Source organism: Stegodyphus dumicola, chromosome 12 (genome assembly GCF_044657685.1).
Source record: "Stegodyphus dumicola isolate Sdum_Otavi_A_Nest chromosome 12, ASM4465768v1".
In the NCBI taxonomy this organism is placed as follows: domain Eukaryota; kingdom Metazoa; phylum Arthropoda; class Arachnida; order Araneae; family Eresidae; genus Stegodyphus; species Stegodyphus dumicola.
Genome location: NC_140779.1, coordinates 64,613,839 through 64,639,911, shown reverse-complemented (window position 1 = coordinate 64,639,911; position 26,073 = coordinate 64,613,839). Strand labels below are relative to the sequence as shown.

The following is a 26,073-nucleotide window of genomic DNA, read 5'->3' as shown; positions in this document are numbered from 1 at the left end:
ATTTTCCCTATTCTTTTTCTTACTGGTCTAAAGTGTCTCTTGAGCTGTCATTTTGAGACTAAATAAGTGTAATAGATTTTGACTTTTACCTTATACCATGTCTTATCATATCATAGTATTTTCGGTTCTACCAATTTTTGAAACTCTAAATAGGTCTGACATGTCGTTTTAGCATTAGTTACTAATTAGCAAAATGAAAGTTTCATTGGGTTTGGATTTAAATTAAAAAGCTCATAGCATTTCGAAGGCATATAAGTCATATACATTTTTCTGAAGAAAATCTTTTCGCTGAATTGCGTTGATCTTTAAATAAATTATATCGTTGACAATTGACTCCATCAAATGAGATAAACGAAAGATGAAAAGGGTTTAATTTACCAATATATGGTATTTTAAGTCTTTAATACGAATTCATAACTAATAACATGCAAATATTCAATGCTGGAAACAGAATTTTTGTAGAAGGGGATTCCAACTGATTTAAAAGAACTGCATTTCTCAAACGGTCATAAATTTCCTTTACAGTATTCCAAAACAATATTGTAGAGTTAAATGGGTTCTCTTTTTCTTTTTTTTTTCTTTTCCTTTTGGAGCAGGAAACATAAAAATTCAATTTTTCCCTTGGCGGATTCGAACCACGAATCCTTCATTATCTTTCACTATCTTTTTTTATATTTTCCTTCCGTCATTTCATTATACTTCCTGAGCGTACACCTCTTCAACAGGGAGCACATGCAGGAGAATGCGGTAATGCTTTACATTTTTTACATTTAAAACGCAAATGGGGAGAGGTACGACACTTAGTCGACCAAATTCAAGTGGTGAGGAACTATGATCCAATACACTTTATTTCGACCGCCAGTCCGGTTTCGGCCATGTAGACTATTAACTTTTATGTTTTTCCGGAGCCACGAAACAGAAGTAATGCATATATTTTCCCGGATCCAATCCACGGAACTTCAAACTCAATTTAAGCCTCACAGTGTCCGAGAGGTTAGAGACTGCTGAATAATGGTAGTTCGTCCCGAGTTCGAAACCAGAAGAACGGGCTGTCTGTAAGGTTGATTTTTGCGTATTTCTCCATGTATAACTTGAATATCGGCTAGGTCCTTTAAAAATCTTCCACAAAGGCATCCCTCTCTTTAGATGGATAGCCCTCGCGTGCTTTGACATATTAAATAACTTAACGTAACTAGCTTTCAGTTTGACGTGTTAACCACTGGCACTACGACAGCACACCCAGGAGAAGCGACAATTCCTTAGAATATCATTTTGTATTTCTATGAATTATATACATATGTATGATGGTTAGAACAGAGGATTCTCAGACTCAAGATTTTGTTATACTCAGGTGCAGGACACGACCGCGAAATATAATATTCTATGCTACAATGATACGTATACTACTGTTGTGCTGCGAAGTTTCAGAAAATTCAAGCATAGAATACAGATCTATAAGTTAATAGTTACAGCTGTACTTACTTTAGACCAGTTTCTGTTGTAACCTTTCTTTCTTTTAGAATTAAGAACTACAAGGATGTTAGCTACATGTAGATTTTTATGCTCGCTCATACTCATTCTTAACTTTCTCGCCGCATACGGCGTTTCACAGAAAGCCAGCAATGTCACTCGTATTTTCTATTGAATGGCATTTTAACTTAAAAATCAGTATTTTGATGGAAGTAAAAACAACGTAACATAAATCAACGCAATCATGTAGAAAAACTTGACACTGTCCAATCTGATCTTTAGGGTGGCCTCTCTCTGCACGCAAATGATATGGCGATCTTCATCTGTAAGATTTTTCTCAGCTAAATTTTTTTGGTGGGAGGGGGGGAACAATGAGATTGACAAATGGATTTTGCTTTGCTCGTGTTACCTTCCAGAGATTTACTACAGTTCCTAATTTTAAAGGAAGCGATCATCAAAATATTACGGCCCTTGTGGAAGCTTTATCTCCCAAACTGAGACCTGCTGTTTAGCTCAATTTTAATCCGTAGACCCTGTTGTTTAGTTCCCAGAAATTCTCCATATGTATTGGTTCATAATTTTTTTAAAGAGTTTTATTCATAGCGTCTGGTAGCATTTAATAGCTTCTAACTTCTTTTTTATCTTAACGGTTGACTTTCATATTTGAATTTCAATGGAATGCGAGACTCTGTGTTTTCATTATTTTAGCATATCAAGGATCCACTGACGGAAATTACACACCTCATTTTACAAGGGCTTTTACAAGTATTTGTATCTAAACACATTAACTTATAAGGTATTTCTCCCACTTTCCTAGCGTCCTTCGTGGTGTAGTGGTTCTGCACGCTGGGCCGGTATTTTAGAGGTCCGGCGAAGGCGGTTGCATATTTTTCATCTTTTCTGCTTCCAATTAACCTAATGACTCTACAAACTGAAAAACAAAACCCCCTCATTTCTTTATATCAAATGCATGCTTACAGTATTTTGATCAAAGCTATATAATAACCCTCATGGACTCTTCTACATTCCCTATGCATTGTTTCAAGTTCACCCACGTGGACTCTTCCACAAAGTTTCCCAAATCGAAAACTGAACATTTTATAGCAAGGTTTATAGTATGTCGTAAAAATATCAATGTGTTTCAGAAAATTTTATACAGGGAGTACACTGATTACAGCCCTTCGTTGGGTCTCTAACGAGATTTATGAATTAAATTTTTATGCATTCTGGCCGTTTTTAAGAGATTACAAATAAACTCCCGCAAACCGTTCAGCTTAACTGATATGGCTTTCCAGCGATTACCGATATCCTTCACACCTATCGCTGGTACACGTTTAAAAGCGTTTTTGAACTAGGAAGCTGCCTTGTGCCTAGTGCCATATATTACGAGTAAGCTGAAAAGGTGTGGCAGTATAATGTAAGCTCGTTACATAAGGCTCAAAAAGTTTCCCCTGGAAGTTTGTTGCTTGACAGCAATTCAAAGAGAGCAAATGCACAGGGCGACTTTTCTTTAAAGCTGTTCTAAGCTGCTAAGCCAATCAGAGAGGATAAAGTTCGTTACATGCTTTTTATCCAATAGAAAAGCTCCATCGCATCCACAAACAAACGTAAAATTCGGCGAAATATTATGGTTGTGTAAACATTGTTTGCATAGTCTTGTTACTTCTCTGCATTTAGCTATTCTTCTTTGCACTTTCTTTACATCTGTAGATAAAGAAAATCAGAGTATCGACATGGATTCATGAGCTTAAATTAAAGATATAAAGATATTAAAATATAAAATTTAAATGAATAGCAAAATGAAACTGAGCAAGGTTTACTCATAATCGCCACACATTTTCTTTGGCTGTTGTCAATTAAGTAGCTAGAAACTTCGTTTTTCGTCATGCTCACGGCCATTAGTCTTAGCGCAGGCCCCAGCAACGTATTCCTGTCGCACTAGCAACGTATGTTTCTTTTAAGACAGACTGGTACATCAGCCGCAGATGTCAGGAGAAATTTGTTCGGAAAGATGTTGCCTCATGTGGATGGGGTTTGCGTATATAATACTATTCGGCGTTTTAGTTTGAATGCTTAGCTTCAATACCATTATCTATAAACCGTTTTCTTTTAAAATAAATAAAGCATTTGACTAACCGTGCGTTCTGTGGTCCGACGCTTGCTTCGTTATAAGACGAACTGGCATTAATCTCGTAATCTTTTATATCACCCGACTCCATTCCGAGGGCTGCCACGCACTCCGCTGCAAAGAAGAGTAAAAATATTTTTTATTAGATACAAAGAATTTAAAACACAGTTCATCTTGATTAATTTCATAAGAATAAATTTATTTACAGAGTTACATTATGATTAAAATTTTACAATATATTTTTTTTCGCGTACAGAAGGAATACTCAAAAACATTTCTTCAAATTGATACTACACGCAGAGAAATAACATTAGGACATATATTTAATTTTTTTATTAGAACTTTTATTAAATTGTTTAATTGTCCATTTATTAATTTCTTAAATTGTCCACTTTCAGATTTCTTTTAAACCATACACCTACATATTTTAACATGAAATTGATTAACAGGGTGTTAGAATTATGTTAACGAAGTTAAAGTAAAGCATATATATATATTAAAGAAATATTGATTATATTATCTCCTAAGATTTAGTATATGTATGTATATATATAAACAAATTTAAATTCTTAACAAATACGTATAAAAGTAAAAAAGCAAATTTAAGTTCTAAAAAAAAAAAAAAGGCGAAATAATTTAAAATAATTTTTAAAAAAATGTGCAAACATGTAAAAGATTTAATTCTCGAACTAATCTACAATATCATTTAAATTCAGAAGCATAAGCAAATCAAGTGCAAAATCTATCCATGAAAATAAATCTACTAATTTAATAAATTAAAATTAAATGAAAATTAAATTAAACAATTTAAAAAAAGTGCATATGTGAATGACCGTAGAGTAGGCAGGAGACAGACTTATCAAGGGGAAGTTGCCTCCAAACCTAACTCCCCAATCATTCAATTCGTGTTTCGTCATTCATGCAGGCAAGGGTTGCCTACTCTACGGTCATTCACATATGCATTTTTTTAAAATTGTTTAATTTAATTTTCATTTAATTTTAATTTATTAAATTAGTAGATTTATTTTCATGGATAGATTTTGCACTTGATTTGCTTATGCTTCTGAATTTAAATGATATTGTAGATTAGTTCGAGAATTAAATCTTTTACATGTTTGCACACTTTTTTAAAAAATTATTTTAAATTATTTCGGCTTTTTTTTTTTTTTAGAATTTAAATTTGCTTTTTTACTTTTTTACTTTTATACGTATTTGTTAAGAATTTAAATTTGTTTATATTTAAATTTCATTCCTTGCAGCTATGGCGCAAAGAGTATTTAATTAAATATGTATTTAAATTTAATTTTTTTAATTAAATTCAATTTATTCTTATGTATATATATATATACACGGATGTGGAAGAAAGGGTAGGATATATCTTTATATAATTGAGTTTTTATCAAGAGGAAAACACCTCATGAAAATGGTTGTAATGGTTGTGTGTATGTATTTATATATACACATACATACGCACACAATTTGATTTTTATTCATAATTTATGTATGTTCAAAGTACTTATATACACCCATACATACACACAATTTGATGTTTATTCATAATTTGTATATGCTCATAATCATAAAAAATGACATAATCAGCGTAAGCTAAGCTTACAAACTTCTAAACAGTTTACTACGCTATAAGGTTCTGATATATATTAATAAATGTATACTGACAAGCACACCAGAGCTATGTTCGTCATTCAGTCATGAAAATTAATCAGAACTGTTGCCAGCGTAGTGATTTAACGATATTGAGCTCTCACGGTATATCCTCAGAAACTCAGAGGATACACAAGCCGTACCTTGATAATATCTGGTATTAAAAAAGTATCGAAATATCTCTTAGGACTGACAATACGTCTCCGATATATCCATGTTCAGAATGAAGCAAGGTGAAAGCAGCGATCGCATTTTGTGTACGAAAATAGTTGTACTCAGAACTGGATTCGGTAATTTAGATAATAACAAAGCACGTAATGGCTAATGGGAAGGATGCCTTCGTAAAGGACTTTTGAAGGGAAAATGGGCAAGCAAAATCCTATGCAGCCGGCTTGTTCGTAGTACTCAGAGATTTGTATGTTACGAATGGGCTCTGTACTGATGACCTCGTTGTTAAAACGTATGTCCAAAAGAAACAAATATCTTCTTTTCTTTTCTGTCTTTTTTTTTTTTTTTTTGATTGCAGAACAAGTGAGAATTGTACGCGTTTATCAGATTCGATTGTCTTGGTTTAACTTGGGGCAGTTGGTAACCTTTGTAAAAAGATCCCATTATAAGACGACGCTGGCCACGTTGCCAATATCGTAAAGCAAAATATTTGAATTAATTCAAAATGGCAAATCCTGACTCTGTAGTTTAGACTTATCATTCTAAGTCTCTCCGGTCCCCAAGAAAAATAATGTGGGTTGATGTCGATTCCAGCAGGTTGATATATGAAAACTGCATACTATTTTATAGATCTCCTGCTGGAAGTACACATTTTCCAGATTTATCAGTGGGATAACTACCACAAAGCTGGAATAGAATTTATTTTAAATACATAATTACAACCAGCCTGTTGTGACACACAGTTTTGAACGGAAGCATTATAATTTTCAATTGCACAGTCTTTTATTCAAATGTATTTTTACTGTATAGCGCGAAACTGTGTGTTTATTTACTTCAGTAATGCTTTAGTATTAATTTAATAAAACTAGTTAAAATGATAACATTTAAAAAAATTGTTCAGTATTATATGGGGTTTCAAGGCTACCTTAAATATAAAAAGAGCATATATGTTTTGGTTGCTGCTAAGCTACCTAACTATAAAACAGCATGAATGTTTTTGTTATTTTACCTTTTTTTCATCATTACATACAATTTCAAATTTAGAACTACTTACAAGAATCAAACTTCTTCATTCATTCGAATCATTGATTAATTAAATGAAAAACTTGACAACTGTTTGTTATAATTTTAATTTTACTTATGCGAAACCAAAAATATTGCACATTTATTGAAGTTCACAAGAAAGTTTTAACAGAGATGTAAAGATTTTATATTTTATTTTAAAAATTTGATTCATCTTATTAGCATTTCTAACAACCAAATTTCAAGGAAGCATCAAGTATGCGTAAGATATAATTTTACTTTGAAAAAATTCTTTCCCGTTTTAACCGAAATATTAAATTACATTTTAATGTAATAAATTTTATGAAATTAGCCTCATAAGTTTTTAAATTTTTGTTGAAGGGAAAAAACTGCTTTCAAAACACTTTAAATAAATTATGAGTTTAATGTTGATTTCATAAACGAGAAAAAAACTTTTCCTCAGTATTCACTGGAACTCATCTCATTGCCGGCATCAGATATTCATAATGACACATTTAAATGAAATTCTTTAGTGCGGGTACTTATGTGGGTATTTGAAAACAGCAAACTGATGTCTCCATTATCAATTCATAGAGTTGGTATCTGCATCTTTTAATGTGTAATATCAATGAGACAATTTCCTTTATAAACTCTTATACGAAGGCATCCCTCCTTTTGTAAGGTTTTTCTCCTTCTTCATTACGTACCTTTGCGGTGTTGTTGGAAAGCACGTCTAGCTAACATAAGAAGGTCGGGAGTTCGAGTCCCGGCGAGGAGACTGCGCATTTTTCATGTTTCCCGCTTACGTTTCTGGCGTTATGGGAGATGCCAGCTCTACAGATAGTGGTGGGCGCGGGACAATACCTGTTTACCAATGTTAGCCAACAGGTATCCCGTCCTCTGTCCCCTGTCACCTGTTTCCTGCTTCGACAAAAGCTAATGACTCCAAAACTGAAGCCAGAATTAAAATATTCTGAACGATAATTCGCCACCATCAGAATTTAGCGATCGGATCCAGTCACCCTCTGAGTGAGAAGAGAATATATTCCCACTTATATAGACGTACTTTCTCAATCATTACCGCATGCACGTCAAGCTAATAATCGGATGGTCTTAAGTTTGAATCCCGGCCAGTCTATTGCACACTTTCACCTCTCCTGCTCAAAATAAAATGCATGGTGCTCCTGGTGGTTTCACCATGGTGCTTTCACCTCTCCTCAAAATAAAATGTATGGTTATAAATATAATCTTAGTGAGTTTTGCCATAATCAAGCAATTCAGCTCCGTACAAATCATTGTGAGAATCAATGGGGCTATTGTTACATCGCAGATCACAGATTCGAATTTAAGAGACAGCATGTATATTTGTGACCACAATGCTCATATCGACTAGTGTATTCGAAATTCATTAGTATAAAAGTTTTTAGAAAGTTTCATTTCAGATCATCCTATTTCATCTCCCGGAATGCTTTTGACTGTAAACGGTTGCACTCTGTTGCTCAAAGTAGATCATCAGTTACTTTATGTGAATTTGTGCGTATAGATTCAAAATAAACGGCAATAACAGACTATAGAGATAAAAATAATGATCCGCCCCCTCAAAAAAAAAAAAAAAAAAAAAAAAAAAAAAAAAAAAGAATTCTGACTTAAATAACTTGAACCGGCTTACAAAGATCATTTTCTATTCAGAAGAGGCTTATAATAATTAATTTTACACAAACAAATCTTAAAAATAAAACTTTAAATAATTTTACTTAAATACCGTAAATTGGGTTTAAGTTAAAGTTTGCCTATGTGTTCTACGTAAGCTGAAAATTATTTTAATGACTCTTTCATGGTAAAAAGTTTCAAAAAGGCTGAGTAATACATAAGATTCATAAGATTTTGAACAACTAACAGCGAACAGACTAACGGGAAAACAATGACTGTCGCTCTGGTAACGTAAAACTCGCTAAAATCAATATCTCGAATCTTCTCGAGTTTTTTACACCTCCCTCCCTCCCAAGTGATCTAAAAAACACGCTAATTACGTCCCTACCTGTCTGATAAGAGAGACAAAGATTAAGCGACACACAGATAGATTCAAAAAATGCAGCAGCCCACCGACGACCATTCCGTCTCACCTGAAATGTGACGTCATCGCTGTCACCTAGAATCGAATATGTTTTCCGGAACATTTCCCATATGAGTTCCAAAAAGTAATAACAAAAGTGAAGATAGGGAAGAACTTTTTCCCGGGGAAAAATTTATAGCTGATAAGAAGCGCACGTTCGAGATGCCGGGAAACCCCTAAATACACATTCATTTTTTTTCTTTTCTTTTTTTAATAAATGTTTCGAGAGAAAAATGTAATGGAAATAAATTTTCCATTAGGCGATAGGAAAAATAATTTTTGAAAAATCGATCTGGAAATAGATGGCGTCTTTAAATCGAACTAGAGAATTCAGACGCTTGATCTATTTGACATCTACTTTAAAATCATAATATTTTAGCTTGAATTTCTTTAATACAAACGATTATATTAAAAACTGAATTATAATAATATCGCGTTCTTGCGTTATTATTTTTAATCTATGTCGAAAATTAAAACCACTTGTCGTTAAAACTAAAGCCCACAATACATTCTTAAGTTCTTTCCCTCTTCTTTATAAGGTATTTTCTCCCTCCTTGCTGCATGCCTTCGTGGTGTAACGGTAACACACTCGGCGCGTATTCGAGATGTCCAGGTTCGAGTCCCGGGGAAGGCATTATATAGTTTTCCCTTTTCCTGCTTCGAAAAACTTAATGATTCTACATTGGCGCCCGAACTAAGGCGGTAGACAATAATTCGTCACCACCATGATTTAGTATTGCGTCCCTTAATTCCCACTCGCTTTTTATAAAGGAGATTATATAAGGTATTTTCTCTTTCCTTTCTGCAGGCTCCGTGGTATATTGCTAGCACACTTGGCGTGTATTTGAGAGGTACAGGTTTCAGTCCCGGCGAAGGCGTTGCACAGTTTTAAAGTCTTCTGCTTAAAATAACCTAATGACTCTACAATCTCTCAAATTATAATAGCATAGAGCTTAGAGTACTAAAGTGAGCCACTTAAAAACGGTATATATATTTTAACAATGTTTTCATAATTTAAAAAAAAAAAAAGGTTTGCCTTAGCTTAATTTGCAAGGTACCAGCGTTAATGCTTTGCATTTTGTAATTAATTACTAATTACTAATCGTTACTAATTAATTATTAATGCTCCTAAGGATAATATTAGATTATTCATCTAATTTTAGTTTAAGTATAGTTATCAATTCTGCACTTGGGCTTAATATAAAAAAATTCTGAAAATATATATACATGTACCCTCCGTGATCAATACAGCAGTTAGCAACGCTGGTTGTCGTACCGATGGGCCTGTTCGAATCCAGAGAAGGCATGGCTGTTTGTATGTATACAGTGGCTGTTTGTATGTATACAGTGGCTGTCTGGCATGGGAGTACTTAAAATGTTAACGAGTCGAAAATCTTCTCAAGTGGTTGGTGGTTGGGAGACCCTCGGACTGCGCCCCAGAGTGTTCTTCATCGAAATTGTGGCAAAGCTGCACAGCTAGTGCTGTGGCAGCTAGTCTGTAAGACATATGGTGAAATTCTGGTGTCACGCAAGGGCGGGAAAACCGAGAAAAGGGACATAGAAATGTAAAAGATTTTAAAACTATAATTTACAATTTTTCGTGACATCTTCTCAAGGTGATTGATGTTTCAACAAAAGTTTTAAAAAATAATAACCTCTTTCCTAGTTAACTAGTGTTCTTTTTTGTTTCTGTTTTTCTCTATTGCTTGAATGGAATATGAATTTAAAAATTTACTGCTTCGTTTTCGATTTTTATGATTATTATCGTAAAACATCATGAACTAACTGAACAATTAAGTCGATTAATTTTCATCATTTTGTTGAGTCATTAGGTTATTTTCAAGCAGAAGACATGAAAAATGAGCAATGACCTTGTGGGACTCGAATCTACACCTCTCGAATATGTGCAGAGTGTGCTACTGTTACATTACTAAGGCGTGCTGGAAGTATGGAGAAAATACCTTTAAAAATAATATTAAAATAAATTAATTCGTTATGCGAGATTACATTAAACGAAAGTAATAAACAGATTAATATCCTTCGCGCAACTTAAGAAATATTACCATTTTACTCAGTTGTGCTATAAGCATTGCGCACATTGAATTCGCGCTAAGCGCGTTTCATAGTCAAGTAATAATAAATATCGCTAATTTTATACCTATTCTGTAACAAAGTTGCAGTATTTCCTTCTGATTCATCTGTATATAAGTTATAATGTAAATAAAAGAATGAGGAAGTAATGATGATAATTCGAATTAACTGAAGAGCAGCTTTTAAAAGGACGCTAGTTAATAGAAATTGTAAATTCAGCGAAATTCATCCTAAAGAATTGGTAAGTATATTTCAAAAGAATTTGTCACAGGTATCTGCTTTTAGAAGACTGGTATAATATGCCTCATTATGCTATATTTAATTATTTAAATATTAAACAGTTTAAATATTAAATATTGCAACAGTTTCATCTATATTAAATGGCCAAACTAGAAGAGAGCAATAAAGAAGCAGAAAATTATAAGAACAAGATTTTCAAGAGTCTTGGAAGGATATGACTGGAATTTAAATACTTAGCTACTATTAGTATATTGTGATGTATATGAAGGGCTAATCGATATTAATAATTTTGATCATGGTATACAATGTTGAAGAATGACCTATGCCATATTCTCGAGAAATGCAATAAACATTTCTCGAAAATTAGCTGCAATCTTATATCGAGTTTAGATTATTTGGATTATCGAGTTTGGAATACAAATTAAAAAACACCCTTTAAATTTTCGCGTTTGAAACTCTTCAACACTTTTTTCTTTTGACAGGAACTGCCCATATTTATTTAATTAGCCCAAATGGGCTATTAGTCTCGAAACGGGATTTTGCGTCGTTCAGTTTAAACGGCGAATCACTTTTCAAATTGTTGCCACCAAATATTATCGTCTAGTATTATTTTTAAAGAAATTAAATAATGAAATATGCATGTATGCATGTTTCTCGCACTGGGAAAAAACGACGGTACCCAGGGTCATTTAATTTTAAATAACGTAGTTCATAACATAAATAACATTTGAAGCTGGAAACACGAATTTTGGATTTCGAATTTCATATTTCATGTTTTGTAAAAGACGTTAATGAATTTTTGATGAACAATCTCAACAATTTCAAAGCGATCAGTGGCAATACTGTATACGGAATAAAACATTTTTAGCTCCAGTGCGTGAGCCTGACTATCGAAAATTCTAAAACTATGTTGTTTTTAAATAATATGTGATTTTGTTTTCGAATTGAATTGTACCTGGGGTAAGTGCGAAGAATATGATTTTTAATTAATTAATTTAATATACAAAACGCTAATAATAAAAAGAAGAAAAAATAATTTAGCAAGCCATCTTACTAAAAAAACTGAACATTGATCTGATAAATTGAAAAAAGACTGCAAAATATGGAAATGTTTATGGCAGTACTTAACACTGCATCGGGAATTATAAACATATGCTGCTTTTAAAGTTTTATTGTTGAATTGTATATGGTATAAGTTCGAAGAAAATGATGCTTAATAAAACGCTAAAAAGACAAAAAGAAATGGTTAGCAGGAGTAATTGCAACAGCAGACTGGTAGACGGCGAGCTCAGCGAGTGCGTAAGAAATGTTAATAAACCCGTTATAATTTCGTTCAGATTATAACGGACGTTTGGGTGTCCGTTATAATCTGAACCCTTACAGATTTTGCTTTTTTGATCGGTTGCAGGTGCACAGAACTATTTATTTACAATAACTGACAAAGTTCATGAAAACTGGTATAATAATATATTATGAAAAGCTTTCAATAATATTAAATTGATTAAAAATTAAGTAGCAATATTTTATAGTATTTTTTCAAATGTAAGACACATTGTTTTCCTATATCTACTGGAATCCCTGATTAGAAACAACAACAACAACGCTTTAGAATCGTACGTTTTTCCGAATTACTAATTACGACTTACTAGGGAAGAAAAAAAATCCAAATTACTAATTTAAAAATTTGCATAATAATGTATGCTAAATTACTAATTTAAACAAATTACTAATTTAATTTAGAAAAATGGAAAAAATTAACTATTTAAAGAGGTATATTAGTAATGATATATCTGTTTAAAAATATCAATAATTAACAACGCTTGCTATATATTTTAATATTTTTCGTTTATTTTATTTAGAATAAATTTTAAAAAATTCAAATTAAGTTTTGCATCTTATACTCTACTGCATTTCAGGATCGATGAATTATGTTAATAACGTGAATGTCTGTGCAACAGTAAAAAACTGCTAGCAGGTATAATGCACATTAACTTTTCAGGAGCTTGTCGTCATTTTTGACAATAAACTCAGTTTGCAAGAATCTATCAAGTTTGAGCATAAAAATAATGACAAATATTATGACCATTACTTTTACCAACGGATATATTCTTTACTAGACTTTGTTCCATCGTGATCTCACCATCTGCTTTTTTTTCTTTCGTAAGGGGTTCCGATAAGCCCATCCCCTCTAGGTTCCGAATTCGATCCCTCAACGTCCCGTCGTCTAATTACTCGGACTCCCTACTAGTAGCCCCTTCTTCAACATCGCTGATTCACCCCCGGGCCTGTTAATAGATCTCTCCACCTTCGGATCCAATATCGCACTCCATGGGGATTTCGAGGCTATAAATCTGGTCTGTCAATAGGTGGATATATATATCGTGCGCTACAGATAGCGGGGGGCGGAAGGTATATTTTTTTATGGCGGCGATCTTATTCACGCCGTAGTTGCTCAAAGAGAGCTATTAGTTTTTTCTTTATGGCCGAGATGAGCAGTTTAAATCCTTAAATTGCTGACTTTATGGCAATTTTAGGCGGATCGCTGAAGACCGGATCACCTTTTTTTGTTCATATGAATTTTTAACTCTCACGTCGTCAAGTGAATAAACTACGCATGCTCCAGTTTCATGGCCTTTCAAAAGCAGGCTGAAAGGAATAAACCTCACTAGTTTCGTGTTTAATATTTTATTTTGTAATAGAAAAGATAAAGAGAAGTATATGCTTTTGAACGATGCCATTGAGCTTCAGATAACAAGGCAAAGCAATTTAAATTTATTGCTCTGTTTTCTTAACAGCTTGCTTGTGATACTACTGCAATAAAATAAGCATCATACAGATAAAAGAAGAGAACAACTGAACATCGAATAGTCAGTAATCTAGAAAGTACCATTTAAAATCATTTACGAAAATGTTTTGGCCGTGATGAAGACGGACTTGGATCTTATCGCCCTCGAAATCGATAGAGTTTTATTTAAAATCTATGCCGATTGCTACGCAGAGAACAGGTTGCTTTAAATTTTTTTGCCTAATTTTATACATCACATTAGCGTGTTTACCTGACATTTGAAAAGATGCATTTAAATTACGAAACTTTAGATTATATATGGCAAACAAAGAAAGCAATGTAAAAATTAAGTAAAAGAAAAACAAATTGCAGTTACACTTGAACTCAATCCAACTGTATCAAAAACGTTATTGTTACTGGTGTAGTGGGTTTGTATATTTGCTTGCTTCGCCAGTGGCTGAGTGGCTAAGATTGTTGAATTCTGTGTGTTGGGAAATGTTTCGATTCGAGGTAAACGGGAAAGCTGCGTGATTGGTTTCCATACCTTTTATCCATGTTCTACATCAAGGATGTCAAACTCGCGGCCCACAACAAATATTTTTGCGGCCCGGCCAATATATCGGCAAATAATAATATATAATAATAAAATAACATATCGACGAAGAAAAAAATTAAATGTTTACTGCTAAGTAATTAACGATAATTTATTTAGTGTTGTTAGATTACTCACAGCGAGCTGACACACACACTACTTAAATTACAAATGCGTGTGAGTAGCTTGCGTTCAGCTACCTTCGGCTTTTGGGGGACACGTGCACTCAGAACTTGTACGCATCCCCCGATAGCCGAATGTGGCCGAACTCATGGTCTCAGTTTTCCAATCATAGTTTTGTATGATATATTGGTGCATGCATGTGCATGCATGTGCATGCACTTTGCTTTATTATTAATTATTACTTAATTCATATTGTTACGGATTTCATATTTATTTATTTATTTATTTATTTAGAATTGTAATTAGATTTGCTTCATGTTGCCTTAGCAACGCAGACGATTTTTGAAAAGACAGCTGCGTTGGAAGGTTAAAAATAGACAACGCGTGCATTTAATACCTAATAAATAAATATCTCGTAATTGCTGTTGCCATCCACAAAAATCCAGATATTTATAGATGTTTCCAGTATATTCGAGAAATTAATTATAAAGCTTATAAAAGCCGAGAACAACTCATCTCAGTAGTAGTTGTAATTCTAGCGAACTGTTTGTTTACTTAATGCTGTGATTGATTTGTAGCGATTTCGCTGTGAGATAGAATTAGTTTCTCTGTTTTGAATTGATTTTTGCTAAACGTTTGACATTTTGTGATATTGTTAGAATATTTTTGAAGAAATATTTCAGCATTTTGATTTATCTCTTGTGGAAAGAATAAATTTTTGTTAACTTTTTAACGTTAACCGTGTTTATTCCAGCCTTCTGTATTCAGTATGTCTATATCAAAACCAAGTGGTAGTAAAATTAAACGAAAAATCGCTGACGAACATAGAATATTCCAAGTAAAATGGGAATTAGAATATTTTTGCTGTGAAATAAAAGATAAAATAATCTGCTTGATATGTAATAATACTATTAATGTACCAAAGTTATATAATATTAAACGTCATTACGAACAACACAAATCGAAATATAACAATTACGAAGTATTAATGAGAGAAGAAAAGTTGAAAGAGCTCAAGTTAGGAGTGAAAAAGCAACAGTCCATGTTTAGTAAAGTATTGCAAGAAAGTGAAGCGGCGGTACATGCAAGCTACGTCTTGTCCGAGTTGATAGCTAAACATTCGAAGCCTTTTACTGACGGTGAATTCATCAAGGAATGCCTAATGAAAGCTGGAGAAATTGTTTGTCCTGGAAATGTGAAGGCTTTTCAATCAATTTCATTGTCTCGAAATACAGTTTCGGAAAGAGTTACTGATTCAGCCGCGAATTTAAGTGATCAGATCAAAGCAAAATCATCTAGTTTCGAAAGTTTCTCCATTGCCTGTGACGAGAGCACGGACATTAGTGGCAAAGCTCAATTAGCAGTGTTTCTTCGTTCTTGTGACAAGAATTTAACATTTTTGAGGAATTACTGGAACTAATACCGATGCCTGGTACTACCACAGGAGAAGATATATTTACTTGTGTTTTTAAACTTCTGCAGAAATACAATCTACCTTTGGCAAAATTAAATTCTGTAGCTACAGATGGCGCTCCATCAATGACCGGGAAAAACAAGGGCTTCGTAGCATAACTAAGAAAAAAAATTAATGAAATTCACGGTTCAAACATTCATCATATGCATTGTATTATACATCAAGCATTTCTATGCACGAAAGTAATAAATATGGAGAATGTTTTGTCATATATAAAAAAAGTTATAAATTTTATAAGATCTCGAGGTTTAAATCAGCGTCAATTCACTGCTTTCTTAATGAATATTCTTAATGAATTTCTTAGTGAATATTCGGGTTTTTCCTACTATACCGAGGTACCTTGGTTATCTTGCTCCAAGATTCTCAAACAATTCTGGGATTTGAAAGAAGAAATATATCAGTTTTTAAAAACGAAAAATCAAGACGTAAGTTTGTTTTACGATCCAATATGGATACAAGATTTATCTTTCTTGTTTGATGTAACCAAACACTTAACCGATTTAAATTTATCGTTACAAGGAAAAGATCATATCATTACGAACATGTTTGACATAATTAAAGCATTCAAATGTCAACCAATTCTTTGGGAAAAACAATTTAAAATGAAGATTTGACGCACTTCCCGACGTGCAGCATGAACAAATCAAGTTTAGATGATACTTGTTCGTATCAAAAATACGCAGAAAAAATTGCAAATTTAACAACTGAATTTGAAACGAGGTTTAATGATTTGAGTTCCCTAGAAGACAATTTTTTTTTTTGTTTTCTTCGATTTTCTCAATAAGTATTGACTCAGTACCCAGCCATATGCAAATGGAGGTGATCGAGATTCAATGCAACTCCAATTTGAAAGTAAAATTCATTGAAGTGGGCGTGCCTGAATTTTACAAATATTTACCAGCCAGGTTTGAAAATACTCGAAAATTCGCATATGAAATTATTTCGATGTTTGGTAGCACTTATCGGTGCGAGCAGTTATTTTCAGTCATGAAAGGTAATAAGTCTCCTATTAGAAATCGTATTAATGATGCTCACCTTGGGTCAGCGTTGAAAGTTATCACTGCAAACAAAATTTCTCCCGAAATAGGAAAGATAATACCAGAGAAGAGATGTCAAGTATCAGGACGTAAACATTAAATTTTTCTTGTTCTTTTCTATATAAATATATATATATATGTTTATTATTGTATTATTGGAAATAAATCTACGTTCCTATGAATATTGATTTTTTTTTGCGGCCCGCCTAAAGTTAAACCTTGTTTGTTTGGCCCAAGTGTACCTATGAGTTTGACATCCCTGTTCTACATGGATACTCGCTAGTTTCCCTCAGAAAGTTCTCCACGAAGGCTATCGTTCCTCTTAGGAAAATGGCTTTCATGTGTGTTTATTCAAATAACCTAACTTCACCTTGTATATTTCCTGAGCTTAAGATCTGAGGGTTAGTCTTACACTACACAAAATCTCATTCATAAAAATTCTTTACACGCCGGTATTCCATCTTTTATACTTGTAAATTTCATTTCATTGAATATTTATCTCCTTGAAGAAGAAGGATATGTATCAGTCTCTCTCGAAAAGTGTATTTTCTACAAAAGCAATACCACTCAGTAGTTATCTTATTTAAAGATAATAAGATAATAAAGAAAATTTCTGACACAAATTATTTGTTAATTTTGGGTAACAGCTTCTGCAGTGGCTATCTAATTTATAAAATTCTAATTTATAAAAATCGTCAGCATGTATGATTAAACCCAGTTATCTATTAAATTACACTTATATTTCCTTACTTTGCTCTGATAGTGTTTCATTTTCGCTATGAACAAAAGTCTAATTAACTTTTAAGAACACAGACAAGAGTTGAAACTTATCTAAAAGGTTTATTAAACTAGTCTTATTATATTATCAAAAAATTTACAAATACTAGCTACCAATAACTATTCCTTGTGGAGTGAGAAATTAAAATTCAGTAATATTACCCATTGGACTAATTTGTAATAACAACTGTCATTTATCGTAGTTACAACACTCTGCAAATAACTGGATTTCATATTATCATTATCATTATTATTTATCATTAATATTGAACCGAAGTACCGAGCTTTCAATATCTCATTTCTAAGAGTTGTGATTTTCGTCTTTCGGTATGTTTGCATTATTTCAAATGTAGGAAATTTACAGTTACTTCAATAATTCGGCATTTCTCAAGCAAAGCAGCGATTTCGATTTCACGCAAAAGAACTTCTAATTGCTGATAACTCAACTAATATTAATGATAGGTATTCGAACCTTAGGCATACTTGCCAACCTACAATCCTAAGAAAATCAGGAAATTTGTTAAAGAAGTTAAGATAATTGTCACGACTACAAAAAGATTTTTTAAATGATTAAAATATACGAAAAGAAAATATACTTTTAATAAGGGATTAACTTTAAGTAATGACTAATTAGTATCTGAAAATTCAGTTACTAATTCTTAAATGAGAACAGTAAAAAACATTTTTATTATTTATGCGTTTTAATAGACAAATAATAATTTAATGACTTTTCGTAAAATGCTGGGAACAGTATCAGATTTTGCTTTCGTAAAATAAGAAATTCTTTAATGTTGGCCTGCTTTTGCTAATAAAAGTTTTTCTAATGTGATATTATTAATATTATTTTATCTAAATTTAGTCCTTAATTTAGTAACAATACTGAAGATCCTCTCGCACTCTGCATTATTATGGTGACTTGTCGGCCCGTCCAACATTATTCTAGACAGTTCAATGTAATTTAAAATTCCATCAGCACTTCTCAAGTTTCCAATCAAACTCCTCTGGATGTCAATACTTGCTGCTTTTATAGCTTAAAAATCCAAGTTTAAAATACCCTTTATACTTTATCCAACCTTAAAAAAAATTGCTGTTTTGTAACTTTCAATACAGCCTTTTATCTTACCTCTAGAAGCATTTATTTCTACTAGGGCTTCATTTCTGAAATTTGAAGTGCCGGAGCCCTACAGTAGACCGCCGGTAGGAACAAGAATAAATAAGTAAATAAAATGACTAATAAAATCATTAATAATTAAAAAAATTAAATAATGAATCATTAAATAATTAAATCGTTAACGATTAAAGTAATTGAATAATTAAAATTTAATAAAATCTGAAGTAATAATTTTAAATTTAATAAATTATTTTAATATAATTTATTGCTAAAAATAAATTTTCTAAATCTAATTTCTACTGAAATTTCCTATTTAGGGCTTCGACTAGGATTATAATTTATCTCAAAAACTGAGAAGTACCGGAGCCGTGCTTCGGTGGGCCCCGGCGCAATTTAAGCTCTGATTTTTACCTTAAAAATGTAAGAAGTGGGTTACATTGGTCGAGGATTCTAGATAAATATTGCTCTAAAGATAACCAGCGTGTTCATACACGTTTCAAAATTTTTCCTATTTCAGTATCATGCAGCTTTGGGTAATGTTTCAGTCTTAACTTCCTTAGCACTCATTTCAATGTAATAAATATCAACAATGTGTTCATCTACAGTTATTGGTAAAGAAGCTGCCCCTTTTTCAGCTGCTAAATTTAAGAGGTGACAGGTGCAATTCATAATTTGCAAATCTGAATTTTCTTTTATTAAGATGCCTGCAACAGTCTTCAAGCGTACCATTATTGGTGCGCTGTGGACATCAAGTGCTAAGCAATTATCCAGAGGAATTGCATTTTCTTTTAAAGTTTTAACATTTAGCTGTGATATAGCAAAGCCTATCGCGTCTCCTTCTAATTTACGGGCAGAAATCAAACTACACTGAATTTCCGAAGACCCTAGATTAAAAAACGACAATTAGGATAAAGTTTTAACTCTGTATTGCTTCCATCTGTAGAGAGGCAGAATGGAAATGTTTTAATGAAATCAATAACTGAAAATGTGTTTTTCCTATCCATATCTTTAACAATTGTAGCCGTTTTTATCCTTGCACATGAGAATTTCTTAGCGATTTCGTTATCGAGAAAAGTTTTTCTAAAGAAAGCTGAGCGTGATCCGATGCATTCAACGGTAGGTTGTGCTCCAGTAAAAACTGCAGAAAGCAAGCCTTCTGTATTAATAACTCACTTTGTCCTTGTGATTTTGTATACGCACATGTTTAAGAACATCGGCCTTTCCACCAAGCGAAATCGAAAAATCGCAGTGACAAACGAGATATATCGCAAATATATTACATTTCCTTGATGAAATAAAGGAGGTCATCTGTATACTGTTTGAAAAGTGTATGAGTTTTACCATTTTCGCAGATTTAACTAACACAAAAGATCAAAATTTCTTAAACTCCTGGAAAGCACATGAAACTCAGAACGCTCAGTGGCGAGACGAACGAAATAACAATCTCGTTTTTGCTTTATTTTTATTGGTTAATGTATGGCAGATGGCCTGCAAGGCGCTTGGTTGAAACACGATGTTTTTGGACACTAGTGCTCTCACACTTTTATAAGTAACCTAAAGAAAACCCAAGCACCTTCAGACGGCTAAAATCGCATTTTTGGATGAAAATAAGGAAGTATTAAGCCAAGCTACATAAAAATCTTGAGAAATTTTAAGAATAAGAAAAGGTCTAGAGAACTTTGTTGTAAATCTGATTGACGAGAGTATGGTCGGAAATCGGGAGTCTCCCGTCTAAATCGGAAGAATTGGTAACACCGCTTACGAAATAACAAATACCAAATTCACTCAGCAAGTACACAGATTGGCTAAATGAGAATCTCAGGCTAAATTTCTATACTGGCAGTTACTATATTCTCCTAACAAACTTGTTCTCTATTTTAGTCGAATCTGCATTCCTTTGATGGCTGATGGAATTAACAGAAGGTACAAAAAGGAGTTAACATAAAAAATAACGCATTGCTTCAAATAAAAACTTACAAATAAAATAAGAAATATCTTTAACTTAAAAGAGATATTATTATCTACTAATTTCAGCTGTTCATCAGTAAGGGAGAAATGTTCATTGCTATTTAAAGCGTTAAAAATAGCATGCTTGTCAAACAGACGCAGAATTTTACAAAACAAAATATTTTATGCCTAAGAAAGAGAAGAAAGGCAGCTAATCCCACGTTGCGAATGTTGTATTACAGCAGCAGTTAAAAGCTTTTCTTTATCCCCATCCTTTTAGACCGGGTGAGCCATCTGCTGCAAATGCGGCAGCCCTTGATAGCAATCTAATAATCTTCGCGAAGGATCAGCCCTCTAATCCTATAACCTTTAGCCCTTTTAATCCCCTTATCGGAAATTATTCCTTTTTAAGGGCTTTCGCTTTCTATTAGGACTTGTGTCGTTTCTAAAAACCCACTCTTAGGCATTTCTATCGGATAGCCTTTCATTAGACGAATGGCGAGCTTCCGGATTATATACATTGGTAGGTGTTAAGTAAAAGAAAGATCTTGAAGTCTTAAAAGCCAGCATGGTTTTCTTATTCGTCTTTATTTGTGAGAGACGAAAGTCTAGCAAACATAGTGATGTACGGATTAAGACATTAAAGAAATTTCGTAACGTAGTGGTATGAATTACAATTATTGCACAGCGCGTCTACAATATTTTAGAATGTTTTTAACTAAATCCAGCAAACTTGCCAAACGGTAATTCACAGCATTTATTACTATGACATCTTAACTTGCTTTCCTTAAAATATCGTCTGCTTACCAATAGAATGTTTAATGCAGTTCATTATTTCCTTTCAGTACCAGCTGTTACAGATTAAAATGCTGAGTAAATAAAAATGGCATTTTGTTCTAAAGAAGAAAAATAACATCTGAAATGTTTTGTAAAGCATCGCGTGTCAGGCAGTAATGAACACCGACGTGTTTTTTAAATAAGGACAATTTCGGTATTGGCATGAAGTTAGTCGATGACAAATTCAAGAGGAGTCCCCCTTCACAGTCTCAAGCGAATAAGAATATCGAAAATGTTCGATAGGTGTTGTTGAAAAATTATCACGTTTTTGTATGAATTTTCTGCTCTCTGATAAATCTTCATAAAAGAATAATTTGTTCTCATTTCAGGTTACACAACAAAGTGCCATCTCACATTTCTGTTGTTGTCAGACAGTTTCTGTGTCACAGTTCTTAATCACACTACCTTATTCACCAGATTTAGTACCTGCAGACTCCTTTCTCTTTGGCAAACTGCATTCTCACCTCAAAAGTGATAGCGTCGAAGAGATTCGGGAAACTGTAACTAGAGACTTAAACAGTGTGCCAAAACACAAGTTCTGCGAAGGAAGCTAGCAAATGCGTGAACCTGCCAGAAGTAAGAATGTTCGAAAAATTTCGACAGTTATTGAAAAATCATTACTTTTCTGTTCGAAAACATTCGACAGTTGTTGCTGAAAAATTACCGATTTTCTGTTTGATATATTAAAAAAGGTTTGGCAGTTGTTACCAAAACATAATTGCTTTCCTCTTCGAAAAAGTTCGACAGCTGTTGCTGAAAAAGTGCTGCTTTCCTGTTCGATCTATTAGAAAAAGGTTTGGCAGTTGTTACTAAACATCATTGCTTTCCTGTTCGAAAAGGTTCGACAGTTGTTGCTGAGAAAGCATACCTTTTTTCACGAAAAAGTTCGACAATTGTTACTAAAATATCAATACTTCTCCCATCGAAATTGTCCGTTATGTAAAAGGCATTGAAAAAAATTGTTCTTGTTTTCTGCTGCGTGATAATTCATCGCCAGGCTATTCCATTCTCTTTTAACAGTTCCTAGCAAGGAAAAGTGTCAAAGTCTCAACCAACGCCATTATTCACCAGATGTGGTATATGCAGAGTACTTTTTCTTCCCATAAGATTAGTTCTTTCCTAAAACGTCATTCTTTAAAAACATTGAAGTTATTTAGAAAACCAGAAATTTAAGCCTTATTTCAAAAACGAAGTTCTGCGAAAGAATCAACAGCTGCAAAAACGTGCCAAGTGTTGTATATATTAATAAGGATTGCACATTGAAAACTAAGAAGTTTGATGGCTTCTCCTTCACATTTTAATTTCATACAAACATATTCATAAAACTGTAGATACAATGGGTACATTTTGTATTATTTTGTTTTTATCATCTCTCTATGAGAAAAGGTGGCCGTAAATGGTTCGGCATTTGTTCCTTGAAAATTTTAATAATATTGAATTATCTCCTTTCGCTTTGATCTGTTATATCCAAAGAGTAAAGCAGATTACAGTGCTCGAAATGTTTCTGCTACGACAGTGCCCACAGCAGTTTCTATACACAGCTGAAATTTAGCTCCTTAATGATATGGATAGATCTGGTGTAAAAGCGTGGTGTTAATGGAACGGGAATCCATTCGGACCTCTTTGCTCATTATGTCCGTTTGCATTAATATAGCTTTTGAACCTTCTGGTTTTGAATGTGAGTTGAATCAGTTTTCCTTCCACTAAAGGTACAAAATATATATGGAGTTCATATTACAAATGCTGGTGTATTATCTGATTCAGAATTACCTATGCAAGCTACAACGTGTTATGGTAATACTATTACTTGCCAGAAAATCCTGGAATCTAAGTTGTTAAATTAAGGATTCCGTTGATCTGGGAAAGGTAATTGTTCTCCAATAAATTCTTGCCTATTGCGAAATTCAGGGCAATTCAGGGCAATAAAATACAGAATTAAACTCAAAAATACTTAGGATGTTAAGCAATTATAAAGACTATGATAAAGATTTTTTCTTCGCCTGGTTCGAAAACATCCGTGGCTTAATCTTCCCAAGTTTCGCATCTGGTTATGTTATCTTAATTTGCGTTACTTTATACTCAATAATACACTACTCTCCGTTTACGTAGATCACTCAGAGAGCCTGGAAACTAGCTAATTTTAACTGTTCATTTGGATTATGTACGCAAATTTTAACTCTTCATTTGGATTAGCTGAGCAAGTTGGGCAAATTATCACTGCTCAGAGCAGATATCTTCCAACGCTGCACAAAATATAGACAACATTTTTGTGGCTACAACTCTCCCGAGACGATTCTCTCTGAAAGTAACCAATTTTACATAGAGCATAAAGAAATATTGGTTCTGAACATCACCTATTTAAGGCGACCATGCCTACAGAAGACCAAAATCATTTGGAACCCGGCGTGACTGCTATAAAGAAGATATATTGTATTTAATATGTCTCCAAATTATAACAGTATATTACCTGTAAGAAAGTAAACGAATTTAAAATAATCTATAGTATTTCTTAATATTACTAATACTTCTACAATTAGAATAATTAATAATATATATTCCTAACGCAATGTGTTATATACATCTACTACATTTTAGGTTTGGAAAAAGGCAAAGCATATGACGGCTAATTGTTTAAGGGCAGGGAAGAATTCGTGGAGGACTTTTCAAAGGAAACTGGATCGGATATTCACATTATACATGGTGAAAGATACGACATCTAACCCTCCAGCCAACTCGTTTGCCTGGAATATCTGATTCAGCATGTACTCGTTACGACAATTTACTTAAATTTATAATTTCGGAATTAACTTCATTAGCTTAAAGACTAATTTCAAAGACGTTTTCGTTAACTTGATAATTTTTCTAAAGTATCTGTATCTAAAATATTACAGCAAAGTACATTAGGATTATTTGCCTAAGAAAAGTGTTGCCTAATTGGAGGAATTTGTAAGAGAAACTGGCTGTATTCACCTTCGACATGGGAATTTTCTACAGGTAACATGATATATATTGAAAGAAGCGTTTCAGTTGTTTTAACAAAGGATAATAAAGAAAGTACTTGGACAACTGAACAGCAGAATACTTTTTCTTTCTTCTGTTTTGCTCGAAAGAGGGCGCTAAATGTTCATCACATATAAAATCAAAGAATCGATGTGCGGGAGCATAATAATTTTGTAGTACAGAAGAAGACAGCTCGTTCATAATCTGTGGAAGTTTTCGGAGTCTTATCATTAGAATTAACATAACAATATTTAACATATTTGTAATTTTTAAGGTACGAGAGAGAAATTAATGAATAGTCTGCTTCACTGCGAAGCAATTAAAACCAAAAATGAATATTCTCAAATGCCTCGACGAAATTGTGAAAGGAAACTCTACACCCCATTTCGCATTCGAGTCCGAAGAAAATACCGTTGTGACACGAACCATACGTCACTTCCTGCGTCCAAAGGTTGATCCAAAATCCGGAGCACTCTGGAATTTATGAACAGGGAGTCGAGTTCATTTATTAACCGGAGTCGGTAGCCTAATTAAAATCTGTCCTCCGACAAAAGTTATCGAATGAACACAGCGCTCGGGCTCTGATTTCGGGTTGCCAGGGGCAACGTTATAAATCAAGGACCCGTGCCTCATTTGACGCTAAATTGCATTCAGAACAATATCCTTCGTTTCATTTAGTGACATGGATGGCTTTTGGATTCTTTTGTGTAGAGTCGGACTTGAGAGAGGATTTTATTCGATACACTGGAACTTTTGTTAGAAGGAAGTAATTGAGCAGACTCTGCAAAATGGTACAGTGCAGGAAAGGAAGGGTTTAAATAAATTGGAAGAAGCAGAGGGACAGAGAGGGGTGGAAAATTTTTGGTTCCAGCTTTGAAAATTAGGTTTAGGTGACAATGAGAGATGGTAATTGTAGCTTCGGTGATTCAAATTTTAATCGTGGAACGAGGATATTTCTATTGCTATCTGATAAGCAGTAGTTTAAGGACAAATGCTTTTGCATTTTGTAAGAAGACGACATAAACTGCACGGAACTTACGAATTATGTTAGTTCTGCTTTTTATATAACGAAAATTTCGATATTTGTGAACAAGTTTCAATTCCTTTTTATTCTACAAATATAAAACAATTTGAACTTCTAAGATGGAAACAGAAAGACGTCTATATATTTAATGACTTTAAAAGAATAACAGTGATTTGCTCTAAATTTCGATTTAATTAAAAAATAAGCAAAATTAAAAATACTGATAAATCGACCATTTAGTGCTGTAATCAGCCCTAGATGGCATATGTTTTTGGCAGGGGCCATTTTTGGCATGATGCGTTATTTTATAAGGGTTAGTCGGAGCATGGGAAGAATAACAATATTTTGAATTACCTTATGGAATTAAATTGAGTAGAAAAATGGTTTTTACTTTAGATAAGAAAGTCACTACGAAGTTTCAACAGCTACGTATTCTTGTTCAAACTTCCTTACTCCATCGAAACGTTTGAA

The 26,073-nt window shown here is 33.3% G+C and overlaps 1 protein-coding gene across 2 annotated transcripts in view; it reads right to left on the bottom strand.

Moving 5' to 3' along the window:
• The window catches only part of Ddr (discoidin domain-containing receptor 2), a 933,786-nt gene that overhangs the window by 181,815 nt on the left and 725,898 nt on the right, over nt 1-26,073 (bottom strand). For both annotated transcript variants that reach the window (XM_085806493.1, XM_085806492.1), the window contains one exon: nt 3,607-3,712. In XM_085806493.1, the coding sequence (XP_085662619.1) occupies nt 3,607-3,712 (106 nt within the window). The remainder of the gene's footprint in view (nt 1-3,606; nt 3,713-26,073) is intronic.